This window comes from Onychomys torridus, chromosome 4 (assembly GCF_903995425.1).
Source record: "Onychomys torridus chromosome 4, mOncTor1.1, whole genome shotgun sequence".
In the NCBI taxonomy this organism is placed as follows: domain Eukaryota; kingdom Metazoa; phylum Chordata; class Mammalia; order Rodentia; family Cricetidae; genus Onychomys; species Onychomys torridus.
In genome coordinates, this window is record NC_050446.1 from 4214503 (window position 1) to 4233470 (window position 18968).

At 42.5% G+C, this 18968-nt stretch overlaps 1 protein-coding gene and 1 pseudogene across 8 annotated transcripts in view; one reads left to right on the forward strand and one right to left on the reverse strand.

Moving 5' to 3' along the window:
* Positions 1 to 18968, forward strand: part of Gapvd1 (GTPase activating protein and VPS9 domains 1) — a 77148-nt gene that overhangs the window by 37352 nt on the left and 20828 nt on the right. For 3 of the 8 annotated variants that reach the window (XM_036183711.1, XM_036183714.1, XM_036183712.1), the window contains 10 exons: positions 1829 to 1958; positions 3717 to 3842; positions 6731 to 6904; positions 9770 to 9910; positions 12076 to 12210; positions 12707 to 12826; positions 14115 to 14192; positions 14303 to 14667; positions 17456 to 17543; positions 18398 to 18478. In XM_036183711.1, coding sequence (XP_036039604.1) covers positions 1829 to 1958; positions 3717 to 3842; positions 6731 to 6904; positions 9770 to 9910; positions 12076 to 12210; positions 12707 to 12826; positions 14115 to 14192; positions 14303 to 14667; positions 17456 to 17543; positions 18398 to 18478 — 1438 coding nt within the window. The remainder of the gene's footprint in view (positions 1 to 1828; positions 1959 to 3716; positions 3843 to 6730; positions 6905 to 9769; positions 9911 to 12075; positions 12211 to 12706; positions 12827 to 14114; positions 14193 to 14302; positions 14668 to 17455; positions 17544 to 18397; positions 18479 to 18968) is intronic. The other 5 variants (XM_036183713.1, XM_036183716.1, XM_036183715.1 and 2 more) reach the window with 3 other exon arrangements.
* Positions 3070 to 3306, reverse strand: LOC118582312 (annotated as a pseudogene).

Consider the following 18968-nt stretch of genomic DNA (forward strand, 5'->3'; position numbering starts at 1 on the left):
TTGTGGGAAACGTTTGTTTATTTTCATCTGGTGGCAGAGCAGTAGTATTTCTGTTTAGAGTTCAAAATTCCTAATATATATCTTCTATTGTATGGTTAGGGGAAAATGGAAGAGATAAATGAAAAGCTAGGAAAGGAGACATATTTTTTTTAAAGTTTTATGCATATGAGTGTTTTGCCTGCTTACATGTGTGCACCACATGCCTACCCAGTGACCAGGAGGCCCATTAGATCCCTGAACTTGGAATTACAGATGGTTGTGAGCCATCATGTAAGTGTAGGGACTCCAACTCAGGTCCTCTGAAAGAGCAACAAGGGCTCTTAACCACTGAGCCTTCTTTAGCCCAAAGTAACGAATGAATGAATGAATGAACAAGAGATTGGGAGCTACGATGGCATAGTGTTTAAGAGCACATCCTGTTCTTATAGAGAACCAGAGTTGTGTTCCAGCACCCATATCAGGTGGCTCACAACTGTCTGTGACTGTAGGTCCGGGGTCCAATGCCCTCTTCTGGACTTTCCAGGCACCTGCATTTACACATGTTTCTCCCCCTCTCCCCTACGTATACACATAATTTAAATTTTTAAAAAACTTCAATGAAGCCGGGTGGCAGTGGTGCACACCTTTAATCCCAGCATTGGGGGGGAGGGGAGCAGAGCTACGCAGATCTCTGTGAGTTTTCCAGGCACCTGCACTCACACATGTTCCCCCTCTCCCCAACATATACACATAATTTAATTTTTGGAAAAAACTTCAATGAAAATAAAAGGGACTCTGAAGCCGGGCATAGTGGCACACCTATATTTCTAGTACTTGGGAGGGAGGCAGGAAGAGTGCATGCTTAGGGGCAGCCTGATCTGCACAGGGTTCCAAGGTAGATGGGGCAATGAGACCTTGTCTCAAAAATCAAATTTAAAAAAAGAGAAAGAAGGTATGGGGAGCGGGGAGAGTGAGTGCTGGAGACAAAATCAGTCTTAAGAATTTGTTGAAAGTGTATAGAGTTAGAGGCAGACATGAAGAACTCTTGACTCTGTATGTGTATGTGTCACATGCTCCACACATTTTGGATCTTGGGGGTTGATCTCAGGTCATCTGGCTTAGAGGCAATTGTCTTTCTTATCCTTGGATCTTATTGGCTTAGAAACAACAACTTATATTCAATAAATGATGGCTTACTTTTCAAGAATGTTTATCACTGGCTTGGAAAGTCCCAGCTCATAAGTCTAGATGTGGTAGCTTACACCTGTAACCAACATTTAGGAGACAGAGGCCGGGTGGGGGTCAAGGATTCAGGGCCAGCCTGGGGCACACAAAACACTATGAAATCTGCCAGATCCTTGCCTGAACAGGAAGCTGATAGAACAGATCACTCAAGTCTTGTGATGCCTGTGCCTCCCTACTGCCTCCCTGGGTGACGGTCTGTGGCTGACCCTGGTAGAAGGTTGGAAAGATATAGCTTGAGTTGGCTTCACACATAAGACTTTGTTCTGAGTTTTTGTGAAAGCTTGATAGGCCTTGCAAATGGGCTTTTAGTTAAAAATAATTAAGAAGAAAATAATATGCACTCGTGGTTTGTTTGTTTGTTTGTTTTTGGTTTTTTGAGACAGGGTTTCTCTGTGTAGTTTTGCGCCTGTCCTGGAACTCACTTTGGAGACCAGACTGGCCTCGAACTCACAGAGATCCGCCTGCCTCTGCCTCCCGAGTGCTGGGATTAAAGGCATGTGCTACCACCACCCGGGTTTATTTATTTTTATTGTCAGTAGTCTTTCATTTGTGATAAGCCAAAAATTTTATTCTTTTTTTTTTTTTTTTTTTTTTTTTCTCCCAGGTCCTAAACATGCAGCTCTCAGATGGAGGACAAGGAGATGTCCCTGTTGATGAAAACAAACTCCACGGTAAACCTGACAAAACCTTGCGCTTTTCCCTCTGCAGTGATAATCTGGAAGGCATATCTGAAGGTGAAGGGCTACTGCATTCAGGGAGTGTGTGATCCCACTTGTTCTGTGTTCTTTAAAGGAGCCTTATAAATTACAGTTAAGCCACCATATCTCTCACTAAGGAGGATAATGACATTTTCCTCTAATGAGCTTTAATATGGCTGGAAGATTGTTTCCTGAATAAAATTAAGAATACAAGAGGCTGTTGGTCATATAAAATCAGAACGTGTTCAGTGTTAAATGAGTAACAGCAAGTCGTGTTTCTCAACCTTGATATCTGTCAAAGCTTATAGAGCTCCTTTAGAAGGATATAATGCATGTACAAATGGGGAGAATGGATTCTAGCATTGCAGGATGTTGTGCAGACTTCTTATTGTTCTGTGTTCCTTTATACATACACACTCTAACACCTGCCTTTAGGAATCAGGACACCATGGAATGGAAAAGGCAGTCGAGGGTGGAGATTTAGCTCAGTTGGTAGAATGTTTTCCTGGCATTCCTAGATTTAATCTTCAGGAGTAGTAGAAAATGAAAATGGAGATGCTACACCAGGCTGTGAAGTAAGAGTTTGTCATTCCATATACTAGGGCATTTGGTTTATGATAAAGTCTAGTTTACTAACAGTTAAGAGAAGATATAAATGAGTAACATATGTTCACTCTAGAAATGTGGAAAAAGAATAAATTCACCTGTAATTTCACTATTAACAGTTAATATTTGGATTATTTCTAGCAAAATTATGATGTTTTGTAGCCTTTTTACTTTTGTGTACCAGTAACATTCCCTCTGTAATTTATGTTCTTAAATAACATGCTTTTATTTTTATGAAATTCTTTCTTTCTTTCTTTTTGAGATAAGGCGTCACTGTGGATTCCTGGCTGGCTAGAATTCACTATGTAGAACAGTCTGGCCTTGTACTTACAGAGGTTCTCCTAGCTCTGTTTCCCAAGTTCTTCCAAGGGATTAAAGACATGGCCACCACGCCTGGCAATAACATACTTTTAAAGGGATTTTTAGCATCAAATATGCCTACTAACTTATTTTAGCATTCTTCTATGTGTAGAATGGTAGAAAGCTTCCACTTTTTATTTTATTTATTTTTTTACTTTTATTTTTTCCTAATTTCCTCTGGTCAAGAGTTCTTTGAGACAATTCCATCAGCTTTAGCTAATCAGAAAATAGAATTGTCTGATTTATCCATCTTGCCAATGACCCTGCAGGTGGCTTAGGTTTTAAACTGGCCATAAACCTTCCTGTGACCTTGTCAACCTTGGCCATATTATCTGGATGAATGAGTGTTTCTTGGCACTAATGATGTGGTTGTTTGTAGAGCATACAGGTCCACGAACTTGCTGGCATTGTTCTGCATGTCCAGGCATCACCTGCTTCCTCTAGGTACTTTGTGAAAGTGTAGAATATACTTCTACTTTCTAAATCTTAAAGCAGTTCTACAACAAGCAACTTAGGTTATTTGTCTCATTAGTTTTTATAAAGATAAATTTCTAGAACCAGAGCTGTTAGCCCAAAGGAAGTGAATTCAAGTGGATATAATATTAAAAGTATTTTAAATCAAACATGATGGCACACATCTGTAATTGCAGGGTTCAGAAGGCTGAGGCAGAAGATTTGAGTATAAGACTAGTCTGGGCTATGTAGTTTTAAAACAAAACAGAACAAAAACTATCATCATTTTTTAGGCTCTTTTTGTGGCATGAAATGTTACGTGGTGACTTATGAATGTTTTAAAAAAGGTTGCTGACAGGATAAACATTTCTCTAGGTCCTTCTAATCGCTCCAATTCAGTGTCTTCTCTTGACCTGGAAGGAGAGTCTGTATCTGAGCTGGGGGCAGGACCTTCAGGGAGTAATGGAGTCGAAGCACTACAGCTGCTAGAACACGAGCAAGGTAAAGTAGTGTGGATATAGCTGTACAGGAGAAAAGGTGTATGTGATTGCAAGAGAAGCAGTTTGTTTACATGTAAGATGGCTGTGTTTGGGAAGAGTAATTTAAGTTGACTAATGACCATTAAAGGTGCATTTATTCATAGCTTCAGTTTTTAAAAAGGTGTTTAGTTGGGAAGTGAATTATTCAGGCTTAGTTATACACAGAAGTATGAATTACTTTAAATTCTGTAATATTTGCCGTTCTTTATTCTAATGTTTATGGTGTACAGTGGTAACTACTCAGAGCTCAAGGAATGTAATCTAGGGAAAGAACAGTATGCACATGGTTAAGAGCCCCCAAGCCTGGTGACTGAGTCTGAGCCTTTGAGCCCACTTACTAGAAGAAGAGAGCTAGCTCCTCCAAGTTGTCCTCTGAGCTCCACGTGTGCACGCGGCACCTGTGCGTGCACGCGGCACCTGTGCGTGCACACGCTTGTACAGACACACACACTACAAATAGAGAGAAACAAAAGGAGCCAGGAAGATGGCTCAGTGGATAAACTACCTGCCACACAAACATGAGGGTCCAAGTTTGCATCCCCAGCATCTACTTAAAAAGCTGGGCATCGTGCACACCTGTAACCTTAGCTTGGGGATGGGATGGGAGGATGGAAGGATGGAGAGATGAGGAGGAGGCAGAGACAGGCGGATCTCTGGAGCTGTCTGACCTCTTGCTTACACATACATGAAAACAGTATGAAACCTCACAAACCCTATAGTTAGGGCACACATCCTCAACTCAGTTTGAGGTGGTGTTCCTTAGACTGCAGTGACCATGAAAGTTATTCAGGGAACTTCCCAAGCCATCCTACATAGAAAGACTATTGCCAATGGAGTGCATGGCTTATGTAGAAATAGCACCAGAGTGGATCCATTTTCTTTAGGTTTCTCTGTTATGTGCAATCAATATTAACTGATACCCTAAAAAAAATTAGCCTACTCCTGAGATTGAATGAAAAATCACACCTTTGCCAGGCAGTGGTGGCACATAACTTTAATCCCAGCACTCAAGAGGCAGAACCAGGCAGATCTCTGTGAGTTCGAGGCCAGCCTGGGCTACAGAGTGAGTTCCAGGACAGCCAGGGCTACACAGAGAAATCCTATCTGAAAAAACCAAACAAAAAAAAAAAGAAAAGAAAATCACATCTTTGACCAGCTTCTGAGGGATTCCAGTGTAGGAGTTGACAGTCTCCACATGTGAGCTGCTGAGTTAAGAAGTGAATCAAGGCTGGAGAGTGGGTCAGCCATTTGCTGTGTGACAAAACTTCCTGGGGAGACACCACACATCTACTCACTCCATGTAGGGAGTCCATGACAGACCAAAGTCCAGCTTGGTGAACCATGACTTTTATTGGGTTTACTTATAGGAGTAGAAATGACTCAAAGACAGCTGTTTAAAGCCCACCCCAGCATGATTGACAGTTCACAAAAGCTGGGAACCTGGAGCACACTGCACAGCCTGCAGGCAGCTCAACGGGTTGGAGAGTGTCCTTTCTCTGGTCTACACCTCTTCCAGGCAGCTTTGCTGGCTTCTGCTTCTTCCAGACAGCTGGTCTGGTCTCAGATTCTCCTTGCAGTTTGGCTTTTCTTAACTCTGTATGTCTGAGAGGGACTGTCAGTTTTTATTGTTTAGGCTGGCAGGGAGGGGCTTAGTGAATCTGCTTAGTTTCAGGAACTTCTCAAAGCTATTTTGAGTTGTTTACGTCCTGCTTAAAGAGCTTCTCTTCCAGATGGACTATTTTGGTTTCAGAGAACACTGTTACACAACACTGTTAAAAGGACTTGCTATTCTTGAACAGCACCTTGGTTGTATTCCCAGCACCCACATGACAGCCCGTGTGGGCTCTGCAGACACCAGGCGTGCTTGTGGTGCGCATACATATACATGCAGGCAAAACATTCATATACATAAAATAATAAAATAAATCTAAAAAGAAAGTGAACTGAGTGAGGCATGTGTATGGTGATGCACTTTAATCCTAGCACTCAGTGGGGAGAGGAGTTAGAGCTAGCTAGCTTGGTCTACACAGAGAGACCTTACCTTAAAAAACTGAAAGAAAGTGAATTGAGAGCTAGATGTGATGACCTATGCCTGTAACCCATCGTTAAGAGACGGTGAGGTGGGAGGAAAGTAATTCATGCCATTTTGAGGCCTTGTTTTAAAACAAAACAAAAACATTGAAAACCAGATAGAAATTTTTAATATAAGGGAATTGACAAGAGTGAGTTGTGGGGCTGATCAGATGGCTCATGGGTAAGAGTGCTCGCTCTGTAAGATGAATACCATAGTTTGAGTCTCTAGCACTCATATAAAAGCCATGTGTGCCTGTGACCTCAGCATTGGGCCACAGAGACGGGACAGTCCTTGGAGCTTGCTTAGTTGGAACGGTGAGTTTTTGGTTCAGTGGTAGGTGAAGATCTGTAGTGAGGGCACTTTTGACTTGTGTGTGTGTGCATCACATACACAAGCAAGCTATGAGAAACTGGTCTAGGAAAGGAGGGAAACTAGAGTGCACACTTGAGCTATTGCCAAGGGAAACAGTTTGCATATGGGTTTATCACCTAATTATGAACAAACAATTGGATCCAGTAGGCCACCCTGAAACCTTTACCTACTTGTGGGTTAGTTCTTCTCATTTAGACTTCTTCTCTATCTCCTGTCAGCAGTGGTTAGGTGGGGATCTCTGCTAATCTTAGCTGGGGTGAATTGATCAGAGGGAGCAGGCTGGAATGTGTGCTTATTAGTGATAAAATGAATAACTTGAAGTTTAAAGACAGAATTCTGTCAGGTCAACCAAGAAATTGTAGCTGTGTCACCATTTTTAAAATGCTTAAATTTGTTTTTGATAGCTACAACCCAAGATAATCTTGATGATAAACTGAGGAAGTTTGAGATTCGTGACATGATGGGACTAACAGATGATAGGGACATATCAGAGACAGTGAGTGAGACCTGGAGCACTGATGTCCTTGGAAGTGACTTTGACCCAAACGTTGATGAAGATCGTTTGCAAGAGATTGCAGGTAACTGATGTTCAAGGCCTCTTGGAATGAAGAGCTGTGTAGGTGACCTATCCATTTCTTCTTCATGGGAGGGTTAGGGTTAGGGCTCTGAGCACTGCCTGGGTGGCTAGTCTTCATATGGAGCAAGGCATTCAGTACCTAATCTAAGTAGACATGTGTTACCTACCGTCTGTGTTCTTCTCCACCACACTGGTGAAATGGCGGAACTGGGAAAGGCCCTTGCTGCTAAGTCTCATGAGCTGACTCAGATCCCTAGGATCTGTAGAGGGAAGGAGAGAACTGTCTCCCATAAGTTGTCCTCTGACCTGTGTGTGTGTGCTATGTCTTTTAACACAGTTTTAATACACAGGGTTTTTTTTGAAAAAACAAAAGTTCAAGTTTATCCCAGTTCTTGGGAGACAGAGGCAGGTGAACTCTGTGAGTTTGAGGCTGGCTTGATCTACAGAAAGAATTCCGGGACAGCCAAAGCTACACAAACAAACTGTCTTGAAGAACAAGGAAAGCCCTACAGATGAACACTTTGAGTTAGTTCATGTCAAGTCTTACCTTTGGGGCAAAGTATGTATTCTCAGATTGTGATTAGCTTATTGTCTTTTTGAGACTAAAAACCTTACCTTAAAATGAAGGTTTTTACAGACTGTAGCCATAAAATGTGGACTAATAGGGGCTGGAGACATGGCTCAGAAGTTAAGAGCACTGGCTGATCTTCCAGAGGTCCTGTGTTCAATTCCCAGCAACCACATGGCGGCTCACAACTGTCTAGTTCCAGGGGACCTGGCACCCTTACACAAACATACATGTAGGCAAAACACCAATGCACATAAAATAAAAATAAATAAATTATTTTAGAAAATATGGACTAATAGAATACTGAAGCCTCTCAAAGGAGGGCTGGAGGTGTAGCTGTCAGTGGAACACTAGCCTACCAGGAACCATCCCCAAGCGCTACAAAAACCATAGAAAACAGTGAAATGAACTCATTTCGAGAAGGACTAATTCTGTTCCATAGGGTAACCAGTTTTTCCTTTTATAAAATGTCAGTTTATTGTGTTATGACATTTAAGACCTACTTTTTTTAGAATACTGTTTTGTGACTTTTGAAAGATTCATACAGCCTTTTAATCACTATCTTCATTTTCTTTTTAAACCATGGAAAATACCAACCAGACAACAGAGGATGTTGGGAACTCACTGTACTTGGCCCTGAGCTTCAGCAATCAGACACACATGGCCAGTTTTGTTTTTCCATTTTTCCCTTGTTCCCCTTCCCCATCATGCTTAGACAAGCTCCAGACATCCTTTTTCCTTTTATTTGTATTTCATGTGTATGAGTGTCTGCATGTATGCATAGGTACTGCATGTGTACCTGATACCCGCAGAGGCCAAAAGTGGGCCTTAGATCCCCTGGAAGTGGAGTTAAAGATGTTTGTGAACCACTATGTGGGTGCTCTGGAACTGAACCTGGGTCCTCTACAAGTGCAACAAATGCTCTTAATACTGAGCATCTCTCTATCCAGGCCTTGTTTGCAGTTATGTCTGTAAAAGGCAGCTTTTATTTTGAACTAGTCTCAAAACTTTTTCATGATCCAAAAGAGAATGTTTTTTCTTCATATCTCTCTCTCTATATATATATGGTTTTATTTCTATCTTATGTGCATTGGTGTTTTGCCTACATGCATGTCTGTGCGGGTGTTAGGTCCTCTGGAACTGACAGATGTGAGCTGCCATGTGGATGCTGGGAATTGAACCCGGGTCCTCTGAATGAATAACCAGGGCTCTTAACCTCTGAGCCATCCCTCCAGCCCCAGAATTATTCTTTTATTAGGTTAAATCAGATGTAGTATAGAATTCCCACCCTTATTATGTCTGTGTACCACTTATGTGCGGTAACTGTGGAGGTCAGAAGAGGGTGTTAGATACTCTGGCACTGGAGTTACAGCTATTTGTGAGCTGCCATGTGGGTGCTGGGAATTGATCCAAACTCTCCTGAAAAAGCAGCCAGTATTTTAACTGCTGAGCCATCTCTCCTCATTTTGAGTATATTAAACACAGGTATACAGTAATATTTTGTTCCTTCCACTTGTGTGTTTTAGTAGCGTGTAGAGATTTCTCAATTGGTTTTGCATTACTTTGTTCTGGATGCCAGTGTAGTATTGTCCTTGGCCACAAGCAGTGTTTGCAATTGGCTGAATGCTATGAAGGAGCTGTGTAGTCTCTTGCAAATTTATTGCTCTGAACTTATTGCTAATATGCCAGAAGAAAACATATTTGGCTAATATAATTTTCTGTGGTTAAATTCTCTGGAGTTTTGTAGTCCCTGTGGGAATGTAAATTTTATAAAGGTAAAAAAGATATCAAGGACATATATAAGATTTTCTGAAAAACTATAACGAAAACAAGTTGCCATGAATCTAACAATGTGTTTTCCCTGTGGAGGGTCAAAGGTAAGCAGAAGGAACTTAATGAAAAGGAGATTGTGGGACTGGAGGGATGGCTCAGCAGTTAAGAGCACTACATTTACTGCTCTTGCAGAGGAGAGGATCTGGGGTCAGTTCCCAGCACCCACACGGTGACTCTCAGCTATCTGTAACTCTAGTTCCAGGTATTTGATGTCTCTTCTGATCTGCTCCGGCTCCTATATGCATGTGGTGCACATAACTCAGGCACACATATGCGTATAAAGTAAATATAAATTGTTTTTATAAATGAATGAAATGTATTCAGCTGGGAACTTTGTGTTTTTAGTATCACGTTTAAATGGAATAATTCCTTCTTTGGCCACTCTCTTATTGCTAAAGATTTTGTTTATCAGTGATTGTCCACTGCTCTCAGACACTTTAATGTTCACCCCCACTGCTTGTCCAGGTGCAGCAGCAGAGAACGTGTTAGGCAGTTTGCTGTGCCTCCCAGGTTCAGGGTCAGTTCTCCTTGACCCTTGCACTGGCTCTACCATATCAGAGACCACAAGTGAAGCTTGGAGCGTAGAGGTATTGCCAAGTGACTCAGGTTAGTATGCTGTCATTGTTTGCTTTTTCCTTTGCATATTTTAGTGTGTAAGGTATCTTAATTTCTGTATTAGATATATTTTGCCAAATGATATACTTTTATTTGTTTTGTTTTGTTTTTTGAGACATCTGGCCCAGGCTGACTTTGAATTCAAAATCCTCTGCCTCTGTCTATAAGTACTAGAATTTCAGGCATTTACCACAGCACCCAGTGATTCAAGTATATGAATCAGAAAATCATATTGTTAAATTTCAAGTAGAAAATTTTCTTTTCATCACGGCAAAGTTTATTGTTACTTAGCACTGATGACCATAGTAAGTCCTACCGGGCGATGTGGTGCAGGCCTTTATTCCTAGGGCTACACAGAGAGACCCTGTCTACGAAAAACAAAGCAACAACAATATAATAATAATAAATAATACATAGCAAGTGCTTTCTCAGTCTGTTAAGTTATATTTGAAGTAATTGTTTGAACTCATCAGAGTGTTGTGTGTGTGATGTATTTGATATCTTTCACCAGTTCATCCCAGGATGAGATTATCAGCCCAGCTCAGACTGCACATTTGAGTTCCTAGTCAACAGCCTTACATTTATCCCTGGGTGGCAAGTGAGACAGCTTAATGAATAAGGGTGCTTGCAGCCACACCTGATGACCTGAGTGGAGAGAACTGGTTCCTAAAAGAGAACACGCACCCACGCATGCATGCACACATGCACATGTTTGCGCATACAGTAAATAAGTGTAAATTTAACCTTGGGAATGACGTGTCCCTTTTAAGGGATGTCTGAGATAAAAATAATTTTTAAAGTTACATGTTTATGTAGGTGTCTGTCTGTAGGTGTGTGCACATGTAATTGAAGGTACCCACAGGTTATTGGGTTTCTTGAAGCTGGAGTCTGGAGTTATAGGCAAATATGAATGGTCTAATGTGGGTGCCAGCCTCTGAAGAACAGCAGACACTATTCACCACTGAGCCGTCTCTCCAGCCCTAATTTATTCTAGATTCCTGAGTGCTCGTATGCATCAGATCCCCTGGGACTGGAGTTACAGCCGTTTGTGAGCTGCCATGTGGGTGCTGGGAACTGAGCACAGGTTCCCTGTAAGAGCAGCAAGGGCTCTTAACTGCTGAGCCATCTCTCCAGTCTCTTAAAGGAGACTTAATTTGGTGGCACCTACCTATAATTGTACTGTGTAGTAAGACTCCTTCTCAAAAAGCCAGTTGATAAGTGATTAAGCGAAGAAATTATTTTTCCTTTTCTTTCTTTTTGGGGATGGTTTAAGACAGGATCTTTCCATATAGCTCAGGCTTTCCCCAGAACTTGCTCTGTAGATCAGGCTGGCTTCAAACTCCCAGAGATCCTCCTGCCTCTGCCTTCTGAGTGCTAAGATCCGTGGTGTCTGCCATCATGCCCATCTTAAAGTGCTCTTTTTTTTTTTTTTATTAAAAGATTTACTTTTTTACTATATATATGGTGTTCTGCCTACATGTATGCCTGCACACCAGGAGAGGGCACCAGATCTCATTATAGATGGTTGTGAGCCATCATGTGGGTGCTGGGAATTGAACTCAGGACCTCTGGAAGAGCAGCCAGTGGTCTTAAGTTCTAAGCCATTCCTCCAGCCCAAATGTGGTTTTGAGCTTCACAATGAACTCATTTTTTTTTTTGTTTTTAGATGTACTTACTTTTGTATTTCATGTACATGAATGCTGTGTCTTCATGCACACCAGAAGAGGGCATCAGATCCCATTATAGATTATTGTGAGTCACCATGTGCTGGGAATTGAACTCAGGACCTCTGGAAGAGCAGCCAGTGCTCTTAACTGCTGAGCCATCTCCAGCCCTTAAAGTGCTTTTGAAAACATTAAAATTTAGACAGATTGATGCAATGCTAAGCTATTCTGTGCTTTTTTATACAGTTTGCATGTTATTTCTTTCTTTTTTTAGAGAAGTCTAGAATAGTTATCATCTGTAAAAAACAAAGTGACTTATATTAAGGGAAAATCATAACCTTGCTTTCTTTAAATCCTGATCTAACTAGCTTTGCTTAGTAGCTGAGACTTAGAAATCTCTTTACACCCTAAGAGCTTGTATGTTTGAGTCACAAATGCTGAAATTTTCATGCTCACTGAATCACTAGGTGACTCTTCCTGTTTTCTGTTTAGAGGCTCCAGACTTGAAACAGGAGGAGCGCCTCCAGGAGCTGGAGAGCTGTTCTGGACTAGGCAGCACGTCTGATGATACGGATGTCAGGGAGGTCAGTTCCCGCCCCAGCACACCAGGCCTCAGTGCTGTGTCCGGTATGTCTGTCTGTTTTAAGGACTAGGAATTTGAAGGCATCCCTGCTCTATATTTATAAAGTGTTGCCAATGAGATAATGGGCTTTGTTGTTGTTTTATGGGATGGTACTAGCTGTTGAACATGTTAGTCAAGTTCTCTATCACTGAGCTGCATCTCCATCCCCAAGAGAGATGTTTTATTTAAAAGCTCAGTAGTATCCAGGGAACAAAATTAATTCTATGCCTCCATAACCTTTGAGAATTTAATATGTGGCTTTTACAGCATGTTGAAACAGCGGATGAGCTGTTCCTCTACAACTCTTGGTGGCGTTGGTAGTTTCTGCTACGACATTTAGGTATACCATGGTAATTCTGATTATGTTGTATGAAGTAAGATAAGTATATATATATAAAGTTTGAGAAAGAATTTCTCCAAACTTCATATAATTTTGTGTAACTACTCTGTTCTTCTTGCAGTTTATTTATTTACTTATTTGTTTTTGCTGTATTTTCAAAGGTATAAGTGCTACATCAGAGGATATTCCCAATAAGATTGAAGACCTGAGATCTGAGTGCAGCTCTGATTTTGGGGGTAAAGATTCTGTAACTAGTCCAGACATGGATGACATAGCCCATGGTAAGTAGTGGGAGAGAGAATGGCTTTTTAAAATGATCATATCACAGCCTGACCTGGTGAAACTTGCCTTATAATCTCAGCACTCGGGAGGTGGATCTCTATGAGTTTGAGACTTGCCTGGTCTACATAATGAGTTCCAGGTCGGCCAGGGCTACATTGGGATCCTGTCTCACAAAACCCAAAGTGGGGAGATGGCTCAGTGGTTAAGACCACTGATTGCCCTTCCAGAGGAGCTAGACCTTCAGCTCCCACATAGTAGCTAACAAGTATCTCTGGCTCAAGTCCAAGAGGATCCAGTGTCCTCTTCTGGCTTCTGTTGGCACTGCATGCATACACAGACATACACACAGGCAAAACACTCATACACACAAAACAAAAGTAAGTAATGTAAAAAAAAAAAAAAACACAACAAAGCACTAACAACAAAGATCATATCCTGCTGGTATTTCATCAGTTAGTACAGCAATCAAGCATAGCTTGTCACTGTGTGCTTCAGGCATTAAATGCTCATATTCCAAATTTGAAATAAGGAAATTTATGAATGGAGAAAGTTTTAGTCTCTGTATATTTATCTATTTTAATATTTCAAGTTGTGTTAAGACATGCTTAAAGTAGTTATCTTTTGGGGAGTGGGGACTCTGTAGCCTAAAACAGTACATTTAGAAGTTATAGTTTTTAAAATCAAGTCATTTGCTGAAAGCAATATTACACTTTCCAAATTCACAGTTCTCTAATTTTCTCTTCTTTAGATAGTATTGCTTGTTTTTGTAGGTGGGGGAGGTGAGTCTCTGAGAGCTTGAGCCATTATGAAAAATACAGTTGCAGTCTCGTGGTTGTGTTCTTCGAACTAACATAACAGCATCTGTATTTGTCTATCATGTTAATCAGCATATGGATGTTGTACCCTCTACATGTAGTGAAAATCCTTACATGCAGATTAAAATGTGGGGTAATTTTTTTGCTTTTTGTTTTTCTTTGTTTTTTTCCAAATAGAGTTTCTCTGTAGCCCTGGTTGTCCTGGAACTCATTCTGTAGACCAGGCTAGTCTTGAACTCAGAGTTCAAGCCTCCTGCCTCTGCCTCCCAGGTGCTGGGATTAAAGGCATGGGCCATCACCACCGGGTGGGGTAATCAGAATTTGATACTCCTTTGTTTCTTTTATTTATGGTATGCTTCTCAAGTGCTAACTAATCAAGAGAGAAAAACTGGAAGAGTACCAGTGCCTCTGTCAGTGTGGGATGACACGCTGTCTGCATTAGTTTGATCTCATGGTTTGCCTCCTGTTTTAGGCCCCCACCAGCTGACCTCTCCTCCTTCTCAGTCAGAGTCTCTACTTGCCATGTTTGACCCGCTGGCTTCACATGATGGTAAGCTTGTGGACTCTTGTCATCAACAGAGGCAGGATACACAAACCTTTGACTAGTGCCTTTGTTGAGTAGTTGTGTCTGGTCTACAAAGCTTCTTCACTGTGTTACAGGGGCCTCTGCTGTGGTAAGGCCGAAGGTTCACTATGCCCGGCCCTCACATCCGCCCCCGGATCCACCAATCTTGGAAGGAGCAGTGGGAGGAAATGAGGCCAGGCTGCCCAACTTTGGTTCTCACGTCTTAACTGCAGCTGAAATGGAGGCATTCAGGCAGAGGCACTCTTACCCCGAGAGACTGGTTCGCAGCCGGAGCTCTGACATAGTGTCTTCTGTCCGGCGGCCCATGAGCGACCCCAGCTGGAACCGCCGTCCAGGAAATGATGAGCTCCCGCCAGCTGCTGCCACCGGTGCTACTTCTTTGGTGGCTGCACCTCACTCGTCATCTTCTTCCCCGAGTAAGGACTCTTCAAGAGGAGAGGTATGGGACACTAGCCATGTAGAGTTTTCATATCATGGCCAGGTCAGTGTTCTATCTGAAGGGTTCCCATGATGTCTGAAATGAACCATGGACTGTGAACTCAAGATTAAGGATGACTGTGGTCATGATTAAAAATGATCTGTCATGCTGGGCCGTGGTGGTGCACACCTTTAATCTCAACATTTGGGAGGCAGAGGCAGGTGGATCTCTGTGAGTTTGAGGCCAGCCTGGTCTACAGGGGGAGTTCCAGGACATCCAGGACTACACAGAGAAACCCTGTCTCAAAAAAAGGAAAAAAAAGTCAGTCTAGTCATCATCGGATAGATGCAGTACAACTTGGTTCTGTAATAGTCTTGCCTTTTGCAACAACTTTTCTCTAAGCAGTTTTGTGTCTAAGGACACCTAGGACTGACTCACAGTCAGAGATGGTTAAATCAGGTGTGTCGGTTTTTATGTGAAAGTCAGAGCATTGGGAAGACAAAACACTTCTTCCTCACTTAAGAGTAAGCTTCCCACATGCTTCTTCCTCTCTCTGTTGGGTTAGTAGTAAGTTTCCAACGAGAACACATTGTCCTGCATGTGGCCCCCATCAGCACTCTGAAATGCTCCCCCAACCACCCCCCGTTGCCAGCATTACATTCTTTTAATTTGGTTTGTTGGTTTGTTGTTGTTCTTGTTTTTTGAGACAGGATTCATTATGTGACCTGGAACTCATTATATAGACCAGTGATCTTGAACTTGTGGTACAAGTGAGCCACTGGGCCTGATTCATCTGTATCTATAGCAGCAGGACTCCACAGTGTGTGTGTCGCTTGTCACCAGGCCTTTCACACTTTCACTCTGCCCACGGTTCAGTTTTGTCTGGCCAATTTTCTTCCCTTTAATTGTTTTGAGATTATTTTTACTTTATGTGTATGAGTGTTTGTCCAAATGTTTGTCTGTGTACCGTGTACTTACAGCACCTGCAGAGACCAGAATGGGGCATCAGGTCCCTTAGGCCTAGAGTTACAAATGGTTGTGAGCCAACGTATGAGTTTTGGGAATGGAACCTGGTCCACTAGGAGAGCAGCCGGTACTCTAACCGCCAGCTCCTATGGTGTATTCTCTGTCTATTCCTGAAGTTAGCTTTTTCTCCAGGGGTCTTTAGGTGCTTTAGGTCAAACTAGTTTTTAGAAGTTGAGGTGAGTCAGAACTTACTTCTGTGGAATGCACGTTACTGCTCTCAGACCCTGCAAGGGATAGGACTAGGGAGTATTTGTGTGTCTGTAGATGTGTACAGTTACCTCCGTTTCTGCTTTAGCTGTCTTTCTCGGCATAGAGAAAACAGTGACTGGATACCGAGGATTCAGTTTCGGTCTAGAAAAAACAGTTTACTCTGCTTCCCTCCCACTCCCACACTTTAATTCCCCATGGTGAGAAACCTGCTTTTGTTATTCCTCAGGTGTATAAACATGTAGATAAACATTCAAGCCTCCCCTCTAACTTTCCTGCCACATAAACCCTGACCTCTCTGATTGGAGAAATTACCTATTGTTAAGTGGTTTTAGTAGTAATTTTATCTTCTCCATTCACACGAAGCCTTTGAAGAAATATTTCCTTCTAAGTAGAAATAAAGATAATTAATTGCAGAGAAGAAAGTACAGAATAAGAGTGGACTGGTGGGCAGAGAATAGGCACCTGCTCCAACAAGCCAATTCAGTACATGAAAAGATGGAAACTAAGAGACTTCTGTGGTCACATTAGGCTAGAAATAGTTACTGCCCTGCCCTGCAGTGTGAACAGAGTTGATGGTAACTGTATCAGAGACTGGGCAGGTCGAGGTTTGATGGGCAGCTGGGCCATATGTATGCTGTGGACCTTGAGGAGTATCGTCTCATTTAGCTTCATGTTTCTCATCTATAAAAAGGACTTAGGACAGCCTGTATAATCCCAGCACTCGGGAGGCAGAGACAGGTGGATCTCTGTGAGTTCAAGGCCAGCCTGGTCTACAAAGTGAGTTCTAGGACAGCCAGGGATTACACAGTGAGACTTAGCAAAAGTGGGGGAAAAAGGACTTAAGAGCTGAGCATGGTAGCTCATGCCTACATTCCAGTAATTGGGAGGCTGAGGTAGGAGTATTGCTGAGGAAGAGGTCATCCTGGGCTACAGATTGAGACCCTGTCTCAAAACAGTAACTAACAACTCCCCCCCCCCCCCCAACAGGAGCCATTTTCTCAGGCAGCTGAGAGGATGGAGGGATCTGTTCTCAGGCTGGGTTCTAACACACCACCAGATTGCTATTGCTGCACCACACCCTCTGCCCTCATTAGAATGCACTGCACTGCGTTTACTTACAGTCACCTCTTTTGTTTTGCTTTGCTTTTGTGCTGAGGACTGAACCCAGAGCTGGTACCTGCTAAGCACTTGTTTCTCTCAGTGATCTTTACCTAGAAGGAAGCTCTTAGACTTCCTTTATAGGTGTTCCTGGGGACCCATGTTAGACCCATGGTTTCCTAGCAGTTTAGAGAAAGCGCCTACCCTCATACACATCAGCCTGACCTGAAGGGTATTCTTCCACATTCCAGAGGGTGTCTGGCAGGCATTAGTAGTTTTCTGTGCTGGGAATGTGGCTTAGTGGAAGGGTGCCCTGAGTTCCATCCCTAGCACCATTCTCCTCCCCGCTAACACCTCCAAAAGAATAGCTTTGTTTTAAGGCAAATAGGATTGGCATACAGACTTACTGAAATCCTTTTCATAGCAACTTACCTTGCTGCTGAACTCAAAATAAAGCATCAGACTCTCTCTGCAGGCTGAAGAGCGCAAGGACAGTGATGATGAGAGATCAGACAGGAGCAGGCCTTGGTGGAGAAAGCGCTTCGTGTCAGCTATGCCTAAAGGTAATCTCATGAAACTTTAGAGTCTCAAGTCTCGCCATGTCTCTGTGATGTTGCTGAGCCTGTTTCTAGTTGCGTGGAAGTGTAGAGATGCTTTCACTGAGAAGAATGCTCTGGCAGGGCTTTAAGATGTCCTGTTCTTTGTGGAAGTGGCAGTGGTGTCCTACATGGAAATCATGCCAGTCATTGTCAGTAAACATGGAGGACTATCGGCATGCTATTGTTAGTGTTAACTGAGTCACTTTGATGTTCCTGGAACAAATCTAAGCTTTTCATGTCTAGGTGCCCTACAGATGTCTATTTTGGAAGGTAGTTGTATACATTTATTTTTAGTGAATAGCCTGGCATTGATTGAGTTGGCAAAAATGTCTCTTCCTGGAAGAAGAGATCACTCAAAAGTTGGAGACCACTTCCATGGGGCCTTTTCCCATGCTCCACACTCGGGAGCTGAGACCTGCTTCTGGCTGTGCTCAAGCCCACATAATGGGAAGGAGTGAGTGAGCTAGGGACTCTGAGGTTCTCTCTTGGCGAGGTTAAGAGACCATGGCTTTGATTTCTCAGTGGATCCTCATGAATCATTCTTTTTATGGCAGATGACTCCACAGTAGATTCTGAAAGCTTCCTTAAGAACTTTTGATGCTGGGCTGGAGAGATGGCTCAGCCGTTAAAGGCTAGGCTCACAACCAAAAATATAAGAACCTTTGATGCTATTCTAAGAATGATTATCAGTTGACGCTAGGGATTTCTTAGCTTTTAAAATTTCAACCTCCTTGCACTTAGAAATGTTGGCACACCAGTTAACTTCCGAGGAGTGCAGTATGTTATATGTCACACTACTGACTTTATTTAATTTCCAGCTCCTATACCATTTAGAAAGAAAGAAAAACAAGAAAAAGACAAAGATGATCTGGGGCCTGACAGATTCTCAACACTCACAGGTTTGTAGACCCATGGGCTTCCTGGCTCCTTCATTCCCAGAGCACATATTTCATAACACTTTTTCTTGGATGCCATAAGCGTTACCTTTTTAGAAGAGTGTGTCTGTGTGTGTACGGTGGGGAGTATGTTCTTCATGGCTCTGTGGTTCCCCCGAGGGGCCACAGTGGGTCTCGGTGTGCTCTTCCTGCAGACCACCACTACCATCACCATCCTCATTACCATAACCTGTTTCTGACAAGGCCTGCCTGACAGCTCACCACCCAGGGATGATGCCACGGGACTGTTGGAGCGTGTGGCGCTGCTCTAGTGCTCTGCATGCCATCTCTCTGGACCATTGGTTGGATGGCTTTCTCTAACGCTGATCGTAGGATACTAAATTTATTTCCATCTATAGTTTGCTGTAGTTTATTCAGGCTCACAGTGAAGTGTTGTTTTATCTCATCATTTTATTTTTTTTCATGATTAAAGTATTTGTTCAAACAGTATCAC